This window comes from Sphaeramia orbicularis, chromosome 19, assembly GCF_902148855.1.
Source record: "Sphaeramia orbicularis chromosome 19, fSphaOr1.1, whole genome shotgun sequence".
In the NCBI taxonomy this organism is placed as follows: domain Eukaryota; kingdom Metazoa; phylum Chordata; class Actinopteri; order Kurtiformes; family Apogonidae; genus Sphaeramia; species Sphaeramia orbicularis.
Genome location: NC_043975.1, coordinates 32,897,208 through 32,922,771, shown reverse-complemented (window position 1 = coordinate 32,922,771; position 25,564 = coordinate 32,897,208). Strand labels below are relative to the sequence as shown.

Genomic DNA, 25,564 nt, shown 5'->3' with positions numbered 1-25,564 from the left:
AAGAGCACTTCCGTTTTCCTTTCGGCTCCCGCCCCGCTCCGCCATCATGAAGTCCTGAACAAAAACGGATGAGAATCGAGCAAAATGGGGATAACACGAACTGGAGATGAAATCCGCCGACAACACTAACGTGATGACAGTACAAAGTGGAGCACGGAGCGGATGCGTAGAAGCTAATAAATCAGTTCCCCATTGAAAACGTCCCAGGCAGTACCTGGCGTTACGTTATTTAGTTAGCGTTATTGCTAACAGTAGCTAAAGCTAGCCTCTGATTTTCTTTGGACCACAGCTCTGCTGCTCTCACTGCTAGCTAGGTGGCTAGGTTAGCCAGCAGGCGTCAGTCAGCTAGCTGTCACTTTAATTGACTGGCAGTTTACTCATGTCATGTCCTGCAGACGTGTTAGCTGTCCAATTGACTGGGAGCATCAGGATGGAGAGGGGTTTGAGTAAAAGCATCGACAGACAGAATGTGGTTTATTCGTCTTGAATAGACACCAGTGCCGAGGAAAGGGGAGTGAGACCAATATTTTCCAGCCAGGCCAGTTAGCTAGCTCAGAGCTAGCTACAGTGGATCCCAAAAGCCACGGTAAGACATGTTATAAATCATTCAGTATGCTGAAGCAGACGAATGCGATTCTCCATTTCTGTTCTCAGGGAAAAGATCAGCTAGCTCCACCAGCTTCATTAATTGAAGATCTTGGTTACGTTGACATTGACATGCAGACTTGTTGTTGGCCTGCAGCCTGGACATTCAGCCAGCTTGGAGTTGTTGTTGTCTGCTGCAGAATACATGTCATGTATTTCTTGGGAGAGCCAAAGCAAAGATAGCCTAATTGACCAGCCAAGTGCAAAAGCCATCTAGCTTCCTCAGATGAGATGCACAGTGTACGTGATACTGATGACAAGCATATACCTATGTGATTACTTCCCTGCCTCTACAGTTGAGGACGATACGCCCAAATACCAAATATCTATTTGAATGTAAATCTTAAGTTAAAAGCATAATCTTAAAAGAATTCACATAATGGCTGCATTTGTTTCTTCTTCTTTGAATGGATGCTTGAGAAAAAAAAGAGAACTTGCTTGAGGCTTGATGGCATGATTTAAAGAACTTCTCTTTTTTTTTTTTTTTTTTTTTTTTTAAAAAAAAGGAACTGCATGCTTCCTCTTTCACTGTAACAAAATGACATAAAAGAGATTACTAATGTCATGGATATTCATTTTTAAGTGTTTAGGAATATTGGGATCAAGGCCTAACTATTTAGATACTGACAGCTTTAAGAATATAAATGCATGTGCTGAATATACAGAAAAAACCTTTTTATAAAATACTCTTGTTCAATGATGTTCCCTGTGTGAAATTTCCAATGTCACAGAGATTGCATCACATGGATAAGCAGCTGATATCTGCACCAAAGCTACACAAGAACACATGTAGAAAATAGCCTTGATGTACATGTTTACAGAGGAGGTTACATTTTTATATCTTTATCCAATGTTAAACTGTCTGTTTGAAGTGATAGCTGTTTGTATAAATTTGCATTCCATATTAATCTGTCAAATAAATCAGCTCACACAAGTGTTATTTGGTCGTTGCAGTTTCTTCTAAATAATAAGCAGGTTTTGCATACTGTGTTTTGATGTGTGTTGCTATGATGCCATATCATATTTTATTCATCTTGAACATTTCACTTTTCCAACACATGATTTCTTAATGGTATTGACTCTTTGGATATAAATACTAAATTTATGTTTTCCTGCCACTGTGTCATGTAAAAAACACAGTTTTGACTTGCTTTTAGGTGTGTATTAAATGATTCTCATAAGGTGGGGGAAACATCTGTAACTCTACTTATCAGTCTCTGTATATTATGAATTAAAAAGCAAAATAGAGTTTATTTTAGAGAAACGGTGGTATTTATCCTCTCGATATGATACCTTTAGGTGCTGTTCTTTGTAAGCCTCACAATTAGTGAGGGGGAAAGCTTTGTCTGTCTTGTTCAGAGACAGTGTTGTTCTTACAGGTTCAGATACAAGAGGGACTAAAGGTGAAACATTTGGTTACAATGTTCTGCTGATTAGGCAAATCATGAGCCTGCTCAACTGGTTGGCAAATTAATTTTACGTTGTCATATCTTGCCTGCTGTTACCCTGATTTGTCCCTGCAAGTGCAGTATTACACAGCATGTTATAAGAAAAACTGGACTCGTGTGGGTAAATGACCAATACCACTTTATAAATGATAAAAAATAAAACTAGCAGTGTTTTGATGCAAGTGACAAGTATTGTTGAGCTCCATATTTCTGTTGTAATGTATTTATGCATAGATGGCCAATTAAAGTTGTTTGTGTTTATATGTGTATGGGCCAATAAGATGTGCATTTTGTGTTTTAAATTGTTGAGAATGCTGATGTACATGAATGATATATACTTGCAAGCACAACAGTGTGACAAAGAACTCTGCACAGCATATTTTGCTGGTGTTCTTTCTGATTGGGATTCACATTATAGAGCAGTTTCTTGTTAAAATATAAAAATGCTGAATTTCATTTTATGAATTAAGAAATGTTGTCAGTATGTTTAACCGACACCATGCATAAAATATAAGAATCTTCAAATTGCTTTATATATGAAAATACGATTAAGCCATATCATTGCAGACAATGTCTTCATTTTTATTTATCATATGTGACAGACTAGACCATATTTCATCATTGTTGTTGGTAAGCTGTCCAAATACCAGACACACTCAGCGTGTCCCCTCCCTGCTCACCAGGCGCTGGCCATGCCGTCGAGTGTGCGGGCCGGGAGCCTGAAGGACCCGGAGGTGGCTGAGCTGTTCTCCAGGGACGATCCGGAGAAGCTCTTCACAGACCTGAGGGAAATTGGCCATGGGAGCTTTGGAGCAGTCTACTTTGTAAGTTCCTTTCCTTAGTCACTAGTTTGCAAAAAATGAAATTTGTGCCACAGTGGCTATGGGTGCCATGTTTACGTGTAAATCCCTTAAGTCATTTAATATACATTTCTGTGTACTCAGTAGGTGTGGTAGTCTTGAAATTATTTTGGTGAGTTGTTAGTCAGTCTTGAAAACGACTTCTTAGTCAGCAGGTTCTCTTGTTGGTCTTGTTGTATGTCTTTGTCGTATATCTCTGTCAGCTGACCCAATAATATCATTTCAGTAAACTTTTAAACATTATAAATGTAGCTTTGAGCAATGACAGTGCAGAAGAAATATAAAATGGATATTTATAATGCAAATCAACTTTATGATTATAACAATGAGAAAGCTTTACAGCATGATTTTCTTAACTATCCTGAAAATAGGAATGTGTTTGTATATTGAACAAGTGATAAGGGCTCAAGCTAAAAACCTGTCTGATATCCTCATTCTCTAGCCTTGTTTCCTGCATCCACTCCATTTTAAAATAACATGATTTTGACATACTGCCATTTGAGTCACAAGCTAAGTGGAACTCCTAATATTTGCATTTCCTTTTCACTGAAAAATGTAAAATGATGCTGCGATTATGATTTTTGATAATATTTTGAGTAATTGTTCAGCCCTATACATGTAACTATTGAATGAATGACTGAAAACTTGAATAAAGGCATAAAACATCTGAGACACATCAGAACTTGATATCTTTTGCATTTGAATTAATTTTAAAAACAAGTGATGTGATTTAAAGTAGCATAAAGGCAGTCATTATTTTCTAAAACATTAAAAACTGCTGTCACATTGCAGCTGTAATTCCTTTAGATAAAATGTGATGATACAACAAAAGGAGGGGAAAACACGACAGATGAAATAGTAAATGCTTTACGTGGTTTAATGTAAGCTTCCATCCCTGAAATGGAGCTGTATGTGGTGTGGTGAATCACAACACAGCGAAGGAGACAGAAAGACGGAGAGTGATGGTGAGGGTCAGAAATGTCATAATGATGATGGTCTCGCCAATAAGAACACAAGGTGATTGAACCTGTCAGCTAAAGATGAAAGGTGGCAGGAGAGATGAAGAAGGTTAAAATGCTGTGATTGTCAAAGGACAAGTCACAAGTGTTGAGTAGGAAAAAAACTGCTGTTTAATGAAGGGTGAAAAGGAGCTAGTCATGGATGAAGGGAGCATCAGGAGAGAAGTGAAGGAGAATCAGCAGAAAGCTCTGTTATATGTAACAGTGAATTCTTTGTTGTCAGATTTGTCTGATTCTTTGGAGTTGCATGTTTTGTCTTGCATTCACATTTCATCATTATGTCACCACATCCACAAACTGCCGATGTGAAAGATCAGAAGAAATTGATAGGAACACTGAATAATGAAAATTATAGGCATATGTGGAAAGCACTGGGAATGGTTATTGACTGGCATTAACAAAAAAAAAATTTATAAATCAGGACAGATCAAAGCATTCGAGTCCCATATGAAATCAAGCCCCAGTGCTCTGTAATGAGATGTCACATTTGTAATTTTTGATTTTTATTATTTTTTAAATTATTATTAAAAAATGGGTACACATGTAATGCTTTGGATGACGTGTATTCATTCTGCTCTTGAAATTGTGTTTTTATTTGTTTGGGTCTTAAAGTCTCAAATTTGATCTCAATAAGTGCGCAACACACTGGTTTTGACTGAAAAATGTTGGTCTGTTAAAATAAAAACACAGGACTGACTTCTGTTGAAAGAGAGCTGATCATGAACATACAATTGTAGAGATATTAACCTAAATTTTCCATATTAGGCCCATGACATCCGCACCAATGAAGTGGTGGCCATCAAGAAGATGTCCTACAGTGGCAAGCAGTCCAACGAGGTAGGCAGATGTCAAATTCTTCACGTGTCGACGACTGAGCAGTTAACATATTTCAGATCTGCTCATTAAAGCCGATGGTCCTGGTTATGTTACAGAAATGGCAGGATATCATCAAGGAAGTGAAGTTCCTCCAGAAGTTGCGCCACCCTAACACTGTTGAGTATCGTGGCTGCTATCTGAGAGAGCACACAGCATGGGTGAGTTTGTGTGTTCCCCTGGTGGGTTTCAGTCTCATTTTCATATGCAGAAGATTTGTTTCTAATCACAAAGGGTATTATGACATTAAGGCTGTTATTTGGGTCCAGATGCTAAAGAAAGGGGGAAAAGTGAGTCTTACCGGGGAGCTAGACATTCACAGTCACAGTTCAGCAGCACCTTCATTGAAGACATGTGAGATTCTTTGTAAGGTTTTTTTTCCAAATAGGACTGTGGGATAAGACCAATATATCATATCGTGTACATGCAACTTCATCTTCATAAGACACGTAATATGGCATATTCAGTGACTAAATAGTTTATATAAATGACCACACAAAAAGTCATATATTGTGCTAAAAATTAAAAAAAAATAAATAAATGAAAGTACCACAAACAGTCTTTAACAGTGTTTGCTTGAGTGTATTAAAATAAAAATATATGTAGGTTTAAGATACATATTTGTGTCTGGCTAGTGCAATGCAAAATAAGGTGGACAATGTAAGTATAAAATACATCAAATAAAACGTGTCTTTTGTGACTCAACAAAACAATCTGAAGAGCATAATATGAAGCAGTAGACATGGTATCACACAGCCCTATAATCTAGCAATTTGACTGGATGTGTTGTAAAATGATTGCATAAAGACTGTTTCGTTAAAGTGGTTGATTTATACAGATCTGTACATAATTGAATGAGACTGATGGTGGTCCGCAACTGTAAAACACAGTTGACTTCGACATCTGACACACACTTCAGATGATACACCACTGGAAGCAAACCTGAGACATAAAAAAAACCCTACTTTTTGAACATCTCAGGTTGCACCTTTTCACACTTCAAAAGATGTACTGAACTCTCAGGGAAAAACGCCTCCAGTCCCAAAAAAAAAAAAAAGTCCTCTCTATTCGGGTCAGGTGTGAAAAAGTCCTTAACATGAAGTATACTCTTGGGTTAGGCTCCCTGAAATAGCATGCAGTTACACACTCTGTCTCTTTTTCTAGCTGGTGATGGAGTACTGCCTGGGCTCAGCTTCTGACCTCTTAGAAGGTAAGAAGGAACAGTTTGTCGAAAGCAAAAAAAATCAATAACTGGTTAATTTTGTCACATGAATTGCGACAAGTCTCCAAAGCCTGATGTCCTTTGAAATCTCTCTTCACACAGTCCACAAGAAACCCCTCCAGGAAGTTGAAATAGCTGCCATCACCCATGGTGCATTGCAGGGCTTGGTGTATCTTCACTCTCACAACATGATTCACAGGTAACCCCCTGTTTCTTTTTCTCACACTCCGCTCTGCTCTCCTCCCCCACACTTTTAACAAGAGACAAAATGAATCCAGGGGAGAAAGCACAAAGTGTGCTGCCTAAGATAAGCTTATGCAATGCTGTTTTTGCTCACATACTGTGCAGAAAGGCATTTTGGTGTGGCCTTTTATACATTTTCTCACTCACTCATACTTGTGTAGATTTGTTTTTGTCATCTCGATGTTTTCCCTTATCTGATCATTTTTGTTTCTGTCATCTCTTAGGGATGTGAAGGCAGGAAACATCTTGCTAACAGAGCCCGGTCAGGTCAAACTGGGAGACTTTGGCTCTGCCTCCATAGTTGCGCCAGCCAACTCCTTCGTAGGAACACCTTACTGGTAAGACACTGGTTTTAAGCCTCACTCTTATGGTTTGACATCAATAAGTATGCAGAGTCCTAAGAACTATCCACAGCTTGTACTTTGTGTGTGTGAATGTTCATCAGTTTTACAACAAAGTTTTTACTAATGATCCCCCTGACCCACGTATAAAAAACAAATATTGATAATTATATACATGTAAGCCAAATTTGATATATTGACTTTATGTTGTGATTGAAATTGTTGATAACTTCAGTGTAACAAAGGTGGTGAATATCTTAAAATGACTGTAAGTGGCTCTTTAACCGAACTCTTTGTTTAAATTGTGGAAATGTCTGAAATACCAGCTGCCATATAAACAGACACCTGCTAGCCTAGTCTGGCTTCTGTACTTCATTTATTTGCATACTGGAAGCAAAAAAGCACAGCAAGGTGTGGTCACCTGAAAGCCTCATGAAGCGTATGCAAAACATGCAGAGTGGAAGTTATAAAAATACAGACAAACTGCAAACAACTGAGAGACTTTGTCTATTTTCATATATATAATAAAAAAACTAAGTACAATATCGTCTTAAAAAAAACACTATTTTAATTATGGGTCATTAATTACAATAAAAACAAAGATTCAAGTATTCTTCTGTAAAAGGAGATTTTAAACTGATATCCTGACATCCAGTTTTCACATTCTGACACTTAATGTCTGGTTGAAACTTGCCATCAAGGTGGGGAATAACAGGCAGCTTGGCATGCCATGGTGTGGATCTATAGTTCACAGTATTTGAAAACTCATGTTCTGTCACTAAATGTCTGTATTATTGCCATGTCTTTGGCTTCATAACAAATGACCACTTCAATGTCACATCTTCTGTATTTGGCATCTTCATACTTCTCAAAGGTCTTACTCAATGGTAAATGTGTTGGCTTTATAGGTAGATCTTTGTTGCTTGCCATCCTTCTGCTCTATTTGTGTTGTTTATGTGCAGATCATGTTAGAACAGAAAGAAACATGATATGATTTGTCCAATCAGGACAACCATATATTAGGCTATGCTGCACTGTTGTTTGTGTGGCCTAATTCACATTATTAAATGGAACCTGAAGGTTTGAAACTGGAAAACTACAGCATAAAATGACAAGATGTTAATGATTCACTCACATAGGACATCTGTTAGCTTTATTGTGATAGGAGATTGTCAGGTTGTTCACACACGTCTCTTTTGTTAGCAGTTAGGGCACACCGTTCAGCTACACAGCTACAGGTTAGTCTTTGTATTGTACATAAGGCATCCACCCTCTTAATGTTCATGTCTTTTCATGTGGTCGGACTGGATGTGAGGGCTGCGGGTCCTGAGGCGGTGTTCTTTGTTGGTCCGAGATCAAAGGAAACAGGCTGGAAAAGGCTGAATTGCTGTGTTTGTTTCTTCCATGCAGGATGGCCCCTGAGGTGATCCTGGCCATGGACGAAGGCCAGTACGATGGGAAGGTGGATGTGTGGTCACTTGGCATTACCTGCATAGAGCTGGGTAAGGGATGCCCCAAAAATGATCCAAAAGTGCATTATCCCGTCCATGAAGCTGAAAGCATCCAACGCTGTCTTTGCTTTCTCTCCCCTCTCATTATTTCATTTCTGTCTTTATTTTTTGGTTCTTACTCGTTATCCGCCACTCTCTGTGTCGGTCATGCTCTGTTGTACTCTGTCCCTCTCTAGCGGAAAGGAAGCCTCCTCTGTTCAACATGAATGCTATGAGTGCCTTATACCACATCGCCCAGAATGAGAGCCCCGTGTTGCAGTCTAATCACTGGTGAGAGAGCTGAGCCTGATAACTAGTCTGGTCCTTTGAGGAGAATAACAGTTTTGTTTGAAATGCATTTCTCTCTTAGCGTCACTGAAGACTTTATGAATGATCTCATGCTGCGACTAATGTTACAGGAAGTGTCAAGATTAAAGAACAGAATTTATAATGTTACATACATTACAGGGAGTTTACATGATTTTTTTTTTTTTTTTTTTTTTTGTGCTATGGTTGCTGAGAAGGTGTTTAGTATATTTAGTATATTATTATATTTTGTATATTTGGTAAGATGCATATGCTCACCATTAGATTCATGAAGTGTTCTTCTAAGTGTTTATGAAATCCTATAGCCAATATAAAATCTCTTCACTGATACATCACAGAAATATTTTTGTGAGGAAAAAAATGACAAAATAGAGCATTCAGAAATAAGAAGTAAATGCTTAAACTCTAAACTGTGTAGGACAGCTAACTCATTCACGATCATCTTTATTTCATTCTTAATCCGCCAATGTGAATGCTGAATTTTTAATAATGCTATCCTTTCCAGGTCGGACTATTTCCGCAATTTTGTGGATTCCTGTTTGCAGAAGATCGCCCAGGACAGACCTACCTCTGATGTGCTGCTCAAGGTAAAAGGGAATGATGGAAGTAGATAAGAAATAGGTTTCATTAATTGAACTGGGAAATGGTGACAACTTAGGCATGTAGGATTTTGTAAGAAATTGAAATTGTCTTCTAGATGACATGGCCTCCCATTTTCTTCTGTTATTCACTATGATCACTGTAACCAGCTGCTCAGTGTTTAATAAATAGACCTTTGTTTACATTTACTTTTACTGCTGACTCCATCAGGCACAGACATAATTCTTGAATCATCATGTCACTGGTAACTAAAGAAATAATCAGCCTACATCTTGGACTTTCAATTGAGTGTTCCTGCTCTGACAAACCAGTGCCTTTCAGTGTGTCCATCAGCTGTAAAGTCCCTAATGAGCTTTTTGATTAATGTTTTTACAAACCTATAATATACATTGAGTTGCTTTGCATCTTCATCTCTGCTTCTCTTCACTTTTCCATCCGACCAGCACCATTTCCTATGCAGAGAGCGTCCAATAACCGTTGTGATGGACCTGATTGCACGCACTAAGGATGCTGTCCGTGAGCTGGACAACCTTCAGTACCGGAAAATGAAGAAGATCCTTTTCCATGAGGCGCACAATGGGCCGGCACCAGAAGGAGGTGATGAGGAGGAGGTAAGGAAGGAGAGGAGGCTAAAAGAGAGAAGCAGTAAAGGAGTAGTATAGGCAATGAGTTCATGTTCATTACTGCAGATTGACTGGATTTGTCTTGTACTGTTAAGGTAAAAACAGTTTGTATTGTCTCAGAATTGTGCAACTTGTGACCTTCTATTGAATTTCTTTGTAGCCACAAGCAACAAACTAGAGCACTTAAAATGAAAAGCCTGGTTATCATGGACTGTGTTTGTAAAGGTGAAATTTAAAAACTACTGCTCTAAACCTTTTTAGATGTTTGCTGTCTGTTTTTTTTGGAGATGACTCAAGCAAAATAAAGAAGGATTAGCAGGCGTGGAGACAGACTGCATTTACTAAAAAAGCACAGTTTGAGGGTCTGCAGGGGAGAATGGCTGTGATTCACATCCATCCTGCCTTTGTGTTGTACTTGTGAATATATGTTGAGAACGTAGGCTCATTTCCTCTTCATACAAAGGGTTTTGTTTCTATCAACATCTAAGTCCATTTGGCCGTTACCCACAGGAGGAAATGAAAGAATTCAGAGAATGTGGGGCTGCACTTTTCTTAAGTGTAAGCCCGTGTTTCAAAGTTAGGATGTTTTATATTTTATGTCTTCTCAGAAGTATTTCACAGGGACCATTTTCTAAATTGCCCACATACTGCTGCCTTCACTAACACTCTGAAGAAAAGTGTCGTCTCTCACCTGAAATTTTCAAATGTTTGACTAAACCTTTTACTTTTCCTTTCAATCAGGATGTGGAGCAGTATATGCTGCGCACCGGTACTGTAAACAGCATGGAGAGCTCCCATTCTCTGCCATCCATGTCAATCAGTGCCAGCTCCCAGAGCAGCTCCGTCAACAGCCTGGCAGACGGCTCTGACGACAGTGGAGAAATGGCCATGATGCAGGAAGGAGAGCACACTGTCACCTCCAACAGCTCCGTCCTGCACAAACCCCTGGTCAGTGCAAATGATGTGCTGCCTCTAGACATGTTCATGAAATGCGTGCTGAGCTGACCATTAGTTTACTTTCCTTGAAGCCTCTTTGACACACCTGGCTTGGAATTTCATAGTTTTATATTTAGTCTGTAATAGGATGCTATCATTCCTAAAAATAGTAGTTTATAACACTTGGTATTTGGATTGGTGTAGCAGAAGTTGGTGAATCCTTCAGTTAATGCTCACAAGAGAGTGGAGAAGGTTAAAAACAAATATTGGAGAAATATGTTTCCATCGTATTTTGCTTTCGGTCTTACTGTCGATATCAGTATCCATGTCATCTACCACAGTATGTGAATTACAAAAAAATTACGAAAACTAGAAGCACTCGGAGAGCGCAGACCTCCGCCAAGGCTGATCAGTGGCCCCCCCCGTGGGCCCCCCCACGCCAAGGAGGTTATGTTTTTGCCAGGGTTTGTTTGTTTGTTTGTCTGTCTGTTTGTCTGTCTGTTAGTGTGCAACATAACTCAAAAAGTTATGGACAGATTTTGATGAAATTTTCAGGGTTTGTTGGAAATGGGCCCCCCCACCCCCGATCACCACCAAAATTTAATCATTTCTTCCTTATCCCATTTCCAACAAACCCTGAAAATTTCATCCAAATCTGTCCATAACTTTTTGAGTTATGTTGCACACTAACGGACAGACAAACAAACAAACAAACCCTGGCAAAAACATAACCTCCTTGGCGGAGGTAACAAAACATGAATCCATCCGCTGTTCTTTACAAATGGAGATTCATTGGCCCACAAATGGAATTGATTATGATGTCTGTTTTGTGATGCATCATTGAAATGAAAAAAAAATGCACACATCTAATATTGGCTGTAGATGGTTCTCTGTCGAAGTTGTGAGGCCCGTATTTAGCCAGTTGTGAGATGTAAAATGCTGCCACCTACAGGGTGACAGCTCCAGTTAAACCTGCAGATATACCGTAGATGCATCAGTGTTGCCATGTACAGAGTAAATCAGAAAATGACTGTTCAGTGTTGTAGAAAACCCCCAGAGTCTTGGTCATTAGTGATTAAAAATGTATATATCTTCAAACGCTTCTTCTAAGCCCTTTCCTCTCATCTTTTATTACACTATAGAGCCATGACAACATCTATGATGATCCCTATCAGCCAGAGGTTGATTCACAACGAGAAGCTTCATCCGCTGGCGGTGGTGGAGGAGGTGGGAGGCGACGTCGAGGTCGAGACCATTTTGCCACAATCAGAACAGCCTCACTCGTCACCCGTCAGATCCAGGAGCATGAGCAGGGCTCAGCCTTGAGAGAGCAGATGTCTGGGTGAGATGATGTAATGAAGCAGAGCTAGATTACAAAGAAAACCTGTGGAAGTATTGGGAAAGTAGACATCAGATGAGTTATAGATTGGAAAAAAACTTTGAAACTATCAAACAAATATTGAAGTTTATGTCAAAATGAGGTTGACATAGTGCAAGGAGTATCTCATTCACTCACTTCTCTCCTGCATCTTTTCACAGGTACAAGCGAATGCGACGGCAGCACCAGAAGCAGCTGATGGGCCTGGAGAACAAGCTGAAGGCCGAGATGGATGAACACCAGCTGAGACTCGACAAGGAGCTGGAGAATCAGAGGAACAGCTTCTCCATGGAGGGAGAAAAGCTCTCAAAGAAACACCAGGCTATTCTGGAGAAGGAGGTGAGCTGTTTGATATAAATCTCAGTGAGAGGAGAATGGAGGGACAGATTAAACCGAGAAACTAAGGACAGAAGATTGTTTATCAATGCATCTTATTCTTAAGGTTCAGAAATGCATTTTGGTAAATGTGCTTGTGTCCTTTAAAATGTGTCATGTTTTTTTTTTCCCTCTAGACAAAGGCAGTTTTGGGTGAGGAGAAGAAATTCCAGCAGCATATACTGGGCCAACAGAAGAAGGAGTTGACCGGTCTCCTAGAGTCCCAGAAACGGCAGTATCGACAGCGCAAGGAGCAGCTCAAAGAGGTGCAACCATGCTTTGACATTTCCCCTGAAAACACAAAAGTATTTCCTTTGCCTTATTGGGTTTACACAACAACAGAGTGAAACCAATTCCTGTTTTCATTGGAACACTGAAAGAACAAGAAACAGAATAGTATGCCAGGCCAGTAGTCTGCGATGTAACTGTACAGACACACCCACACCCCACTGTGTGTTGTTGTCTGGTTCATTTATAGCAATTTGAATGAAAGTGTAGTGCACATGCACAAAGTGGAGCGTGATATCAGTGTCTTTACTGAAAACTCCAGCTTAACTGTTGAAAGAGCAATGATTGCTTTTGCATTTGAGAAAAATTCCACTCTGTAGACCCTGTGTAAATAGGGCCTCAGTCAAATTTTATCACTGTGATTCTAAATACTTTACCAAGTGCTATAGAAACACTGTCATAACTATGTTGATTTCCAGCTAATTGTATTACTTTTTAACTAAAGGAACTAAATGAGAACCAGTCGACACCAAAGCGGGAGAAACAAGAGTGGTTGGTGCATCAGAAGGAGTGTTTGCAGCAGCTGCAGGCAGAGGAAGAGGCGGGTCTGCTGCGGAGGCAGAGGCAGTATTATGAGCTCCAGTGTCGTCAGTACAAGAGGAAGATGCTACTGGCACGACACAACCTGGAGCAGGATCTGCTCCGCGAGGTATAGTACTGTTTCACAGGAATATCAACGTGAACAGATCTCAAAAGTTTTAGATCCCTATCAACTCCAATAACCTAGTCAAAAATCTCCTAAATACTTTTCTTTCTTTCTTTCTTTCTTTCTTTCTTTCTTTCTTTCTTTCTCTCTTTCTTTCTTTCTTTCTTTCTTTCTCTCTTTCTTTCTCTCTTTCTCTCTTTTCTTTTCTTTTTGTAACTAAATGTTAAGCTCTGGTCTTTAGGAATCAAGCCTTTCAATATTTCCATTAAAAATCTAGGAAAATGGAAGATCAGCCACCAAAACCTTTCTAAAGGGGTTCTGGTACTGCGATGGACTGTTCAGTTTTGTTCACCTAGTAGGACTTTGTAGTTTATAAAGAAAAGGTTTTAAAACATTTTATCCCCTTTATGGTCATTTCTTTTTTTGTCTCTGAACTAGGATTTGAACAAGAAGCAGACCCTGAAGGACTTGGAATGTGCCATGCTGCTGCGACACCACGAGTCCACCCAGGAGCTGGAGTTTCGCCAGCTGAGTTTGGTGCAGCGTACAAGGGCCGAGCTGATCCGAACGCAGCACCAGACGGAGCTCACCAACCAGATGGAGTATAACAAGAGGCGTGAGCAGGAGCTGCGTCAAAAGCACGCCATGGAGGTCCGCCAGCAGCCCAAGAGCCTCAAAGTGAGTGAGAGCACGACCACCCAGAGCCAGGGGTCTCCTGAGGAGGGAGCGAGCCAGACCACAGAGGGGCCAAGAAGTATCTGGGCCAGGGAGGAGGGGGTGGTAGAGCAGGAGATGGATGGTGGGCTAGAAAAGGAGAGGGAGATATATGATGTAGAAGATGAGCTTGATAGTGGATCAGGAGTGGATTTTAGAGATGATGTTTTTGTTGGAGCAGAGGAGGCTGGGGGTGTGAGTGACCCTGTGGCTGAAGGGATGGATGAGGTAGATGACAATAAGCCAACGAGACATGAAGATGAAAGAGAAGAGTGGAATATTGGAGAAGGGACAGAGGTGAGGGAAGTGGAGGGAGTTCAGTGGGAGTTCAAGGATGACCCGAGTAAAACTACACACATAGACACAGATGAAGAAGAGGAGGAGGAGGGCAGGGGCGTGGCCGACGGTTGTCCTTCAGAGCTCATCTCGTCCTCGTCTCCAGAAAGGAGACGGCTTCGGGAGCGAGAAATCGATGAGCTGTCTGAGTTTTACTTCGCTGACACCCCAGAGGAGCTGGAGCCCGTTCCCCACCCACCCCCTCCTCCCCCTCCACCTGCTCAGACATCTTTCCCTTCTCTCTTCTCTCACGCCATCTGCCTCCTCCTGTCCCTCTCAGCTGCCGCCCAGCCCTCCAACCTCACTCTACTGCTCCTCTCCATCTTCCTCCTGTCGCTCCGCCGCTCGCCTCCCCTGCCCTCGGTGGCCTCTCTCCTCCTCTCCGCTGAACTCGCCCTCTTGGCGCTCTTCTTCTCTTACCTCTTCCTTCGTTCCTGCTGCTCTCTGTCTCTCTCCACCTACCTGTCCCTGAGCCTCTGGGCTAGCGGCTTGTTTAGTTTGGGCCTCTCCTTCAGTTTGGGGATTTATTACATCCCCATGATTTTAATCTCGGCCTCCTTCCTCAGCTCTCCCTCGCTCTTCCTCTCCCTCTATCTCGTGGTGGTGCTGATTGTTAGGCCAGCACGTGACTTCTTCCAACACGCACCCCGTAAAGTCAACCGCCTTTGCATGCGCGTCCTTTTCCGACTGCCACGACCTCTGTTTGCCATGTGCCAGTCTCTTCTGGGAGGGATGGCCGAACGAAATCTCTATGAGATGTTTCCGAAAGCAGGGCGCAACTGGGGTGTGCGCCAGTCCAAAATCCCAGTTCCCTTAAAAAGTTTGCCTTTAGAGTATCAGGCTCGCTGCACTAACACCTCTCCCTTGGCCAAGGTCCTGCTCTGGGTCAGGCGTTTCATTAGACGCCCCATTGGGGTCCTAGCAGACTTGGCAAACTCTGTAGTGTTAATACTAGCTAGACAGTTTGTCAAAAAGCTGCCGCTCAGCTGCCGAATGAAACTCCAAAGATTAGGTCTCTTGAAGACAGAGACCCCCAGTAGGCTGCCTCGACTGCTGCCCAGGGAGGTCAGAGAGAAGAGGCAGAAGGAGAGGAAGAGGAGGGAGAGGGAGAGACAGAGAAGGGAAGAGAGGGAGAGGATGTTTCGTGAAGATACAAAGTGGGAGTGTGGTTTGAGGCGAACTTCATCTGGACGGTTTGTAAGGGGTAAAATACGACCATGGAGATAGGAGTGTGAGACAACCGGAGGGACAGAGGGAATCAGACGCTGGTGGTGTGTGTGATGCTCTACGTTCCATGGTCAATCATTGTTTGTCTTTTTGATTTGGGCCCATGTGTCTCCTACATGATTCCCAAACTGGTTTTGATTAGACATATTTTACTCAGCACACGTAAATCATCTGTGTGCAGTAGCTGAAAGTGATTTTGGCTGCTCAAAGCCAAGCATACACAAATGTGTGCACACAAGCCATATAGTTAAATCAGTGGGTTTTGCAGTTAAATCCACAGTTACTGTACCATAACCAGTGAAGTCTGAACATTTCATTATTGTGCTTTTTGTAAAAGTTCCTTAAAATTTCTTTAATTTTATTATTTTGCTCTTATTTTGTAAGACATTTTTTATGGTTATTTTGAAGACCGTATTTTGTGCAATCTTTTCTTTTTGTTTTGTTTTTATTGGTCTTATTTCATAGAGCGCACTGTTAACTCAGTGCTTAGAACAAATATTACAGTGTTGCAAAGCATCATAGCTACTATTTCACTCCCCAAAGCTGTGAAAGCAAAATTATATTACTTATAATTTCACTAACATAACCCTAAACACTAGCTCTGAGTCAGTCAGAATAAAAGTGCAATAAACTGCTGGGCAGAAATATTTGGGACCATTGCAGGAAATTGATGATAGTAATGGTTTCTGTGTTTAGCAGAAGATCCTTGTACTTGGAACTCAAATAATATAATATGGGGCCATTTAAATGGAACATAAAGCTTATCCAGATAGACTAGTGGAAAGGTATTTGCTGTTGGATATTATTTTATATATTTATAGCTGATGAATTTCAGTTGTAGTTAGATATACTTGTTTTATTGCACTTTATGCAATAATCTTAGAACTTACTTAATAAACTTTACAATCATTTAAGTCTAAACCAGTTTAGTGCCTAGATACAACTGTTTGCACAAATGTTAGCCTTGTGAAGTGACATATCCTAAATTTATAGGGCAAACAAAAATGGGGTGTATTTGGAGAAGTAAAACTGTCATACAGTAACACTGTATGTGTTAATATTTCAGTACACTTATATAAGTTATGTGAAGCCATATAGACAATCTTTTGAGACATGCAATTATATAAATTAAGTCCAAAGATTGATGAAACTACTGAATGTGAAAAATAATCTAAAGCAGATTGCTATGAAATGAAGAAGGCATCCAAATATATCAGAAATTTGCTAAATTTTGCACTGTTGCAGAGACATTTCAGAAAAAAGAGTAAAGTGGAAGAACAGATGACCTCAGCTGGACCAAAAAGAGGTATTTTAAGTAAATTGTGCAGATTTTAATCTCAATTTTCAACTGAAGGAAATACCAAAATGTTCTAATGTGCAGCTACAAAATGAAATCAAAGTGAAAATCATCAGACATAGACAAGAGGTATCTGTTATAGGTAGTTAAACCAAGGACAAAACTCTGCATTGCAGTCCTTATAAATGAATAACACAGAAAGGAAGCCTGTATGTCACAGAAATGACTTCTTTTGAGCCGTTTACACATGACAGATTAGTCTGTGATACTGTAGGACAAGTGGACACAGCTGTAATTTGACCCAGTAGAGGAAAAGTGGGCCACTTCTTGTGTGTGACCTGCATTTGGAAAGTCAAGCTTTAACAAAAATGTGTCACATTATGGTTATTGTTTTATTTGAATGTAACTTATTTTCCATTGTGTTTCCTGTATTGGCTATTTCCTGTTCGGCTGTGTTTGTTTACATGTTTGTATTCTGTTCTGTGACACTGTCTGAGTGAGTTTCCACAGAGTTGTGTCACCTTGAGTTTTATATACATGTTTTTTTTATTTATGTTGCAGTATTTAGAAAAACCAGTACTGCATTCTGTTTTTGCAGCCGTTTGTGTCCTTTTATTCTCCTTTTAGCTGCATGAGTGTTGACATACTGTATGGCTGTGCACTCCTAAGCACAGAAAAATATTTTGTCATACATCAGATTTTTCTTTACACAAGAAATAAATTCTTTTATGTTGAAATCATTGTCTTTGTTTGTTTTTATGATTTCAGTTTTCATATTACCGTGTGTCCATTTGTTTATTATTTAAATACTTCATTTTGTCACCATCAAACCTCCTGTGTCATCACACATTTTATCTCTGTTGTCATTTGTTGTTCCCCCCCTTATCCGACATCCACTAAAATTAACACCAGCAGACTTTGATTTAAAGGATCAGTTCATACCGTGGAACATCAAAGAGAAGAGAATAAGGGAAAAATAATTGATCAGGTTGGTGTGCTGTAAACAGAAGTGACCAGAGTCTCTATTTCCCTTGTTTCTGGTCCTTTAGAAAACTAGAAATTTAAAGTTGAAGATAATATATTTATATATGTTAACTCTTCTTGTTTTTTTTTTACATCACATTTCAGTTTGCCTCTGCTTTTGTATGAGGAACTGTAAAACAAGGTTACTTCATTTTTTCACCTTGCAAAATAACTCACAGTATTTGACATAAAATAATAATATAAACCTTAAACTTGACATTTAATCAATTAGATTCATGTCTATACCTCTAATTTATTGTAGATAAAATGGTCATTTGCTTCTATGTTTTTATGACTGGAGATTATATTTAAAATATATTTTTTGCATTTTCTTTTCATAGAGTAACAAAACTGGCTGTTGTCCATCACATGTTGTCAATGATACATGAATGAACATTATTCATTATTATTATATTGATTTCATGCAAAGAGTTTGTGTTAATCCACCTGCTATTGGAAGAAAAGAAACTGAATTGCGTCTGTCAGTTGATATGAAGTATATTGCTCCATTTATTAGTTTCTACTGACTGTCGAATATGAAGCTGCAGCCAGAAAAAAAAAAGTAAAACTGAACATTTAAGTTGCAGATATTTGTTATTATGCATCTTTTAAATGTAATTAAGCAAGTGTCTGTCTGACCAGAAGCATCTTTTATGTAAGAATTACTCAAATGACCTAAACGGATTATTAAAGCCAGGAATCCTAAATTGAAAGGTCGTCTGGATGAACATGTACATTGTTGAAAGAGTCAAGTTTTTTTGATTTCCTTCCCTCCTAACATCCATCACCATGTTGAGCTCTTTAGCCCAGCTGCTTCCATCTCTCTCCTCTCTCCCTCAGTCCAAAGAGCTTCAGATTAAGCGTCAATTCCAGGACACCTGCAAGATCCAAACCCGTCAATACAAGGCCCTGCGCAACCACCTGCTGGAGAACACGCCCAAGTCGGACCACAAAGCCGTGCTGAAGCGGCTGAAGGATGAGCAGACTCGTAAGCTGGCCATCCTGGCCGAGCAGTATGACCACTCCATCAATGATATGCTGTCCACACAGGCTGTGAGTAAGGCAAGGACATGTCGTTCCTTTCACACTCGCACCACACCACCACTGCTGTGCCTGGCCTGGGCCCGTCCAGCCCCGTCCGCCTGCCCGCCCGCCTGCCTGCCTGCCTGCCCGTCTGCCCACCAGTCAGCCTCTTCCTGGTCCCCCGTTGTTAATGTCCACTTGAACCAACCCAAAAATAAAAAATGAACCAGCTTTGCTCTACAAGTCCTGTTATAAAACCCTTAAAATTAGGTATCTGACACGATGGGAGGGAAGCTACGCAGAAAAAAGACATATTTAGGGACATTAATCTTTTAATATTTCCAAAATTATGCATTCATACCTGTCATGTTTGACATAAATATGGCAGCAACCTGAGATACTCCTCATTCTTCCCCTCTTTCTCCTAAAATCTGAACTAATCCACAGACCTCTGTGCATCACATTTGTAACTCACACAAATCCCAAACTTTCAAATGAATGAACGTAACAGAAAGTGGACGGGACATAACCAAATAAATGTCTCATTTCCTTCAATGACATAATGCCCTGTGCTACTTTAATTACCTCACATGGCAGCATGCCTACTTAAGCCCAGTAAGCCAAATCCCTGGTGCCCTTGTTTTTCCCCACATCTCCTCATGCTGTGGTTAAAGTCTCATTGGGAAGGATTCCCAGATACTGATGAAGCTCAATCCTGACATAAAAAGAGTCAATGACAAAAAGTTATCCTGTTTTTTTTCTCCCTGGTGCCAGGCTTTAGGTCAGACACCACACAAACAGTGACCTCTGTAATTCACTTTACTACATCCTGTATAATACAACACATGATATGCAGGTCCAGCTTAAACATACTCTCCTGACAAACACCAAACCCTGATTCAACTCTGACCTGATCCTTTCCTCTGCTCTCATCTGCATCCACCTCTCCTTTTTCTGAAACTTCTACCCTTTTCCATCTCATATAAAATAAAAATTCTATGCAACTGTGCCAAATCCACCTTTCATCACACTCCCTCCCTTTCCGTTCTGTTTCTCAGCTGCGATTGGATGAGACCCAGGAAGCAGAGTACAAGGTGCTGCGTATGCAGCTGCAGCAGGAGCTAGAGCTGCTTAACGCCTACCAGAGCAAGATCAAGATCCACACAGACACGCAGCATGAACGGGAGGTCAAGGACCTGGAACAGAGGGTGTCCATCCGTCGGGCCCTGCTGGAGCAGAGGGTTAGAGCCTTTTGGAATTCACTTCCATGAAAGCAAAGCCTCTTAAAGTGTGCTCAAAGCCTGTGCTTTAGGAATTAAGTTTAAATAGATGATGTTAAACAGACAACTCATTTTAATGTAAGGTGGACTGGGAATTTTGATGGTAAAATATGATTTTGTAGATTTTAGATCGATTTATTTGCTCTATTTGTAACTTCTATGCAAGTCCCGAGATTTTCTTCTGCATTAGTATTGAAAACAACTCCCATGATTTCGTGCTAGTATGTTCACCACCAGAGCCTCCTAGCATCAGAACTATATACAATGTGTTTGAACTGATGGGATTAAAATCCAGTTTCCCAGTCTTAGTGTTGGCAATTTTTGAGGATCAAAATATGTTTTCATTTGATTCTCCTTTTTCTCCCAGATTGAAGAGGAGATGCTGTCTCTGCAAAATGAGCGCTCAGAAGCGAATCCGCACCCTCCTGGAGCGTCAGGCCAGTGAGATCGAGGCCTTTGACTCAGAGAGTCTGCGTCTGGGCTTCAGTAACATGGCTCTGTCAGGCATCCCCAGTGAGGCCTACCCCAAGCAGGGCTACTCCAACGCCCCGCCCTCCAGCTCCCGCTCTGCAGGCCACTGGAGCCACGGCATCCACCCACAGAACCCGCCCTCACAGCAGCACTCCCGTCGCAGCCACAACAGCAGCAGCAGCAGCAGTGGCATCGGTAGTGGCAGCGCTGCTGGGGAGCGCAGGAGTGAGTCCTCATCCTCCTCCCACGCCCTGGGATTGGCCCTGGGCCTGGCAAGGGAGGGCAGGGAGGTGCACCACTCATCCCGCTCTTCCGCCTCCTCTTCCTCTTCTTCCTCCTCGTCTTCCTCCCACCATCAGCGGCACCACCTGCCCCAGCACTACCACCACCAGAGCACGCCTCAACTCTACCGTGAGCGAGAGCGGGATCGAGATAGGGAGCGGGAGAAGGAGAGGGAGCGGGAGTGGGCTGGAGTGCGAGGTTCGGGCGGTGACCTGGCCCACCCACACCCCCTGCCCTTCTCTCATCACCTGCCCTCACGCTCCTCCTCTCAGTCCCTGGCCATGCTACCTCCCCCTCCACCCGCCCCTCCGTCTATCTCTGGTCCGTCCTCCTCGTCCTCCTCTTCTTCTTCCTCGCAGGGTGGGATATATGGTGGGGGTGGGCTAGGTGTGCGGGGCGCCCCGAGCTTGATGGCCCTGAGGAACAGCCCCCAGCCTTTGAGGAGGACGGCGTCTGGCGGGGGGCCTGGAGGGGCCGGGGGCAATGATGGAGTCCTGAGCCGAAGCACCTCAGTTACTTCACACATCTCTAATGGCTCCCACCTCTCCTACTCTTAGACAGGGGGAGGAGGAGAGTGAGCAGGGAGGTAAAAAGAGGGGTGGGAGTGCTTTAGGAAGGTAGCTATCACAGGTTGCATCTCAATACCTTCAGCTTGCCACTTTCCTCTGATCTCAAGTCTCAGAATAGCCGAGGATTTCCCTCTTTAATGCACAGAAAGGGAGTCAACATCAGAGGCGATGAGAGGACAAGCTGACGTTACTGAGCTGCAGCCTGCTTCTTTAGACTCAGGGTGGGTAGAGAGGTTTTCTCCCATTCTCAAGGGTGTATAAGAGGAAGGGAGGAATGTAAACCACCTATAACACCACTGCATCAAAGGGGAGCTTAGATAAAAAAAGAGGAGGTTTGTGTTTAGTGTTTTTATCTTTGTTACCACCTGTATAAAAGTGAGATAGAAAGTGTTCAAGGAGGAACTTTAGCCTTTTTTTTCTCCTCGAGCTGCAGAGAGAAAGCCATCAGCAGCCACGTCTTCTTCTATGATGTTCTTTGCTGGAATGGAGAAAGAGAGAGGACGAGGGGAAAGGGAGAAAAAAGGAAAATTCTGTATTTTGCATTGTGTATGTACTTGTATGTAGTCTGTAGTGTCCAGATATATCTAGCAAGCACTCGTAACTTGGGCTCCAGAAAGGACAACTGGCAGAATCACAAAAAGATGGGTTTACTTTAGTCTCCAATCTGCTGGAGATCAGAAAACACTTTTTATTGATTTGCATTTGTTATTTGTTGATGTTTTCTTATTTTTTTTCTTTTTTTATTAAGTGTCAAAAGAAAAAAAACAAACAAACAAACACAAAAACAAGTTGCTTGGATCGTCACCAATGCCTTTAAGGGGTTCTTAAAGGGATGTTGTGCCATCAAAATTTTTATTTGATGACTGCGAGATGATTTAAGTATAAACTTATTATGAATACAGAGAATGTTTGTAAAGGAAAGAGACTCTGTTTTAAAATGCAGCTGGGATACGGCGAAAAACATTTGTGTGGACATGTACAAAAAACTAAAGAAAAAAAGCTTTCTGGCATCCATGACATACTGAGTATCTAAACAACATAGGTGTCTATGGGAGTCACTTCAATGCATGAGATAGATGTACAAAACATTTGTAAACATGACCAAACACATCTGAAACGTACCGTACCTGTCCAAGTTTCACTGGCATTTAAGATCACTTGTCCCACATTTTTGATCTTTATTGTACATATTTATGGGAATATTAAAAAAAACAAACAAAACAAGTCATCGGTTTTATAGAGTAACAAAGATAACGATAGTAATTTTGATATATTCAAATGAGTATTGAATTCAAGATTTAGAGCAACAACTCCAACTGCATTTTCTATAGGTGTCAATATTACCATAACTAATCCTGATGTAATTGTTGTTGTAACCATGTTCACATTTTTCAAGGAGAAAAGGGCCCACTTTTGATCACAGCAGTTGGAAAGCTGTAAAAAAAAAAAAAAAAAAAAAAAAAAAATAGATGATAAAAACCGTTGCATTGTCAGGTATGGTGTGTGTTCAAGATATTAATGATTATTAATAAGAGATTATTAATAATTGTTAATGATTTATGTATGTGTGTCGAGCAGTAAAGTCTAGTTATATTGCCACTTTTTTTTTTTTTTAGAAAACAAAACAATTTTAAAAGACACTCTCAAGGCAGCAACACCCCACTGAAGAGGACATATCCAAAAAGAAACACTAATTCACATGAACTCTGATCTCCTCCTCTGGACTCTAATGAAAAAAGAAAAAAACACAAAAAAAAAAACAATTGGCCACTGGAATGTAAACGCTGGTTTTCTTTTTTAATTTCTTTGTTTTTACTTCAGGAATACGAGTCCACGCAGAACTTTTCGAGGCAGAGATGAAGAGTAAATGCGAGACATGAACAATCTTAGTTGATAATCTAAAGGTCGGGGAAGGTGTTGGGAGTGTGCAGCACATGGCCAGTGCAACAAGCTGGAGGTGTGTAAAGAAGAGGAAGGAAGAAGAAGTGAAAGGATGGGCCTCGACTGAGCTGCTGTGAATGTGCACCCTCTTGTGCCGGCGCAGCAGCAGTGACCGGAGCAGCCCATCCTCACAGACCATTAAAGACACCAATCAGTGTTTCATGAGCTTCACGCCTCTGAGGTCCAAAGGTTCTTTCTCCTGTACTTCTTCTTATGGGCTGTCAAATACTTGAAGGAGTTGGACTTTTTATGTTTGGTTTTTTTTATTATTATGATTATTATTATGATTATTATTATTATATCAACTGACAAAAAAAGACAAAAGATATTCTCCTTACTGTTTGTATGACTCAGAAACACCAGCTCAAGACAATTCCCTGTATAACCTACTACTTTATGCTTGGTTGGAATCTCAGTGCATGCATAAAACTCCTTATATAAACTAAAGACTGGAGGGTTTCTGGACGGCCTCACGACGGCAACGTTGCTCATTTGTTGTTGGAGAAATCAGTGTGGTAGTGTTTTTAGATGGGTTGTTGTCAAGTGTCAAGAAGTGGCAGGAGCATGGGAAAGGGGGTGGGGTGGGACATGTCTCAGATGTTCCTGCATCATGCCTTGGATGGAGGATGAAGAAAAGTTCTTTTGGGCGGGTAGGGGGCGTTGAAATCCTTATTAAATATTGAAATCAAGCAATTCCAAGCTTGAGGAGGAGAGGGAAGGAGGGTCTTAACACGTGTATTGGAAAAGAAATGGGGTGCTTTAAAAGTAATTTTAAAAAAGATAATAAATTGATATTAACACATTAAGCTGTGTTCATCTGATGAAGTTGATTTTAATGTAGATTTTAAGTGTTTGTTTCTGACTGTTTAATACAGGGGTGTCAAACATGCAGACCACAAAAGGGTCCAATCGGGCTCATGGGATGAATTTATGAGGTGCAAAAATTACACTGAAGATATTAACAGTCAAGGATGTCAAACTCTTTATTTGAGGGGCCACATATCAGGGGTCTAAAGTGGATCAGACCAGTAAAATAATAGCATAATAACTTATAGATGACAATTCTGGATTTTTATGACAAACAGGAAAACTCCAAGGCATTAAAATGCCTTTATTCTCATTGCATGCTCATATATAGACCTCTACACATGACCATGACCATGAAAATAAAAGCATTTTAATGTTTAAAGCGAGTGCATCTGAGTTTTCTTCCTGTTTGTCATCTACTTTATGAATCCCTTTTTCCAAAGAGCACCTCAAACAAACTTTTTTGGGTCCTAGAAGCATTCCTTCCCATGATTTTCGGGATTCTTATCTTTGTTTTAGTGTATAAAAAGTCAAATTGCATGATAGAAGCGTTTACATTTACAAACTATCCTTTCTGAACAACTATGATACAACCAGAAATTTCCTTAGAAAAATAAGTGGAATTTGAACAATATTATGCCTGTTACTTAATATAAACCCTTTTATCATGCAATTTGACTTTTTCCACACTTAAAAAAAAAGGAAAATCAGGAATAGTCTTTTGTAAGTTGTTATGCAATTATTTTACTCTGTAATTTTAACAATATTATGCCTGTTATTAAATGTAAACCTTTTTATCATGCAATTTACTTTTCCGCTCTAAAAAGGACAAATCAGGAATAATGTTTTATAAGTTATTATGCTATTATTTTTACTCTGTAATTTAACAATATTATGCCTGTTACTTAATGTAAACGCTTTTATCATGCAATTTGACTTTTTCCACATCTAAACAAAAGGAAAAATCAGGAATAATCTTTTTATAAGTTATTATGCTAATAATTTTACTCTGTGATTTTAACAATACTATGCCTGTTATTAAATGTAAACCTTTTTATCATGCAATTTACTTTTCCACACTAAAAAGGAAAAATCAGGAATAATGTTTTATAAGTTGTTATGCTATTATTTTACTCTGTAATTTTAACAATATTATGCCTGTGATAAAATGCAAACCTTTTTATCATGCAATTTACTTTTTCCCACGCTAAAACAAAACATCAGGAATAATCTTTTTATAAGTTATTATGCTAATAATTTTACTCTGTGATTTTAACAAT

At 40.4% G+C, this 25,564-nt stretch overlaps 1 protein-coding gene across 1 annotated transcript; it reads left to right on the top strand.

Moving 5' to 3' along the window:
• taok2b (TAO kinase 2b) lies at nt 1-23,025 on the top strand. The gene is given in 21 exon segments (XM_030121933.1): nt 1-586; nt 2,777-2,917; nt 4,738-4,809; nt 4,905-5,006; nt 6,010-6,055; nt 6,170-6,266; nt 6,535-6,648; nt 8,062-8,153; nt 8,339-8,432; nt 8,974-9,055; nt 9,512-9,679; nt 10,433-10,639; nt 11,770-11,969; nt 12,167-12,344; nt 12,518-12,646; nt 13,114-13,317; nt 13,753-13,992; nt 18,752-18,964; nt 19,993-20,175; nt 20,582-20,623; nt 20,625-23,025. Coding segments are annotated over 20 exon segments (3,495 nt in total). The 5' UTR covers nt 1-586; nt 2,777-2,785; the 3' UTR covers nt 21,525-23,025.
• Nucleotides 23,026-25,564: the final 2,539 nt, after the last annotated feature.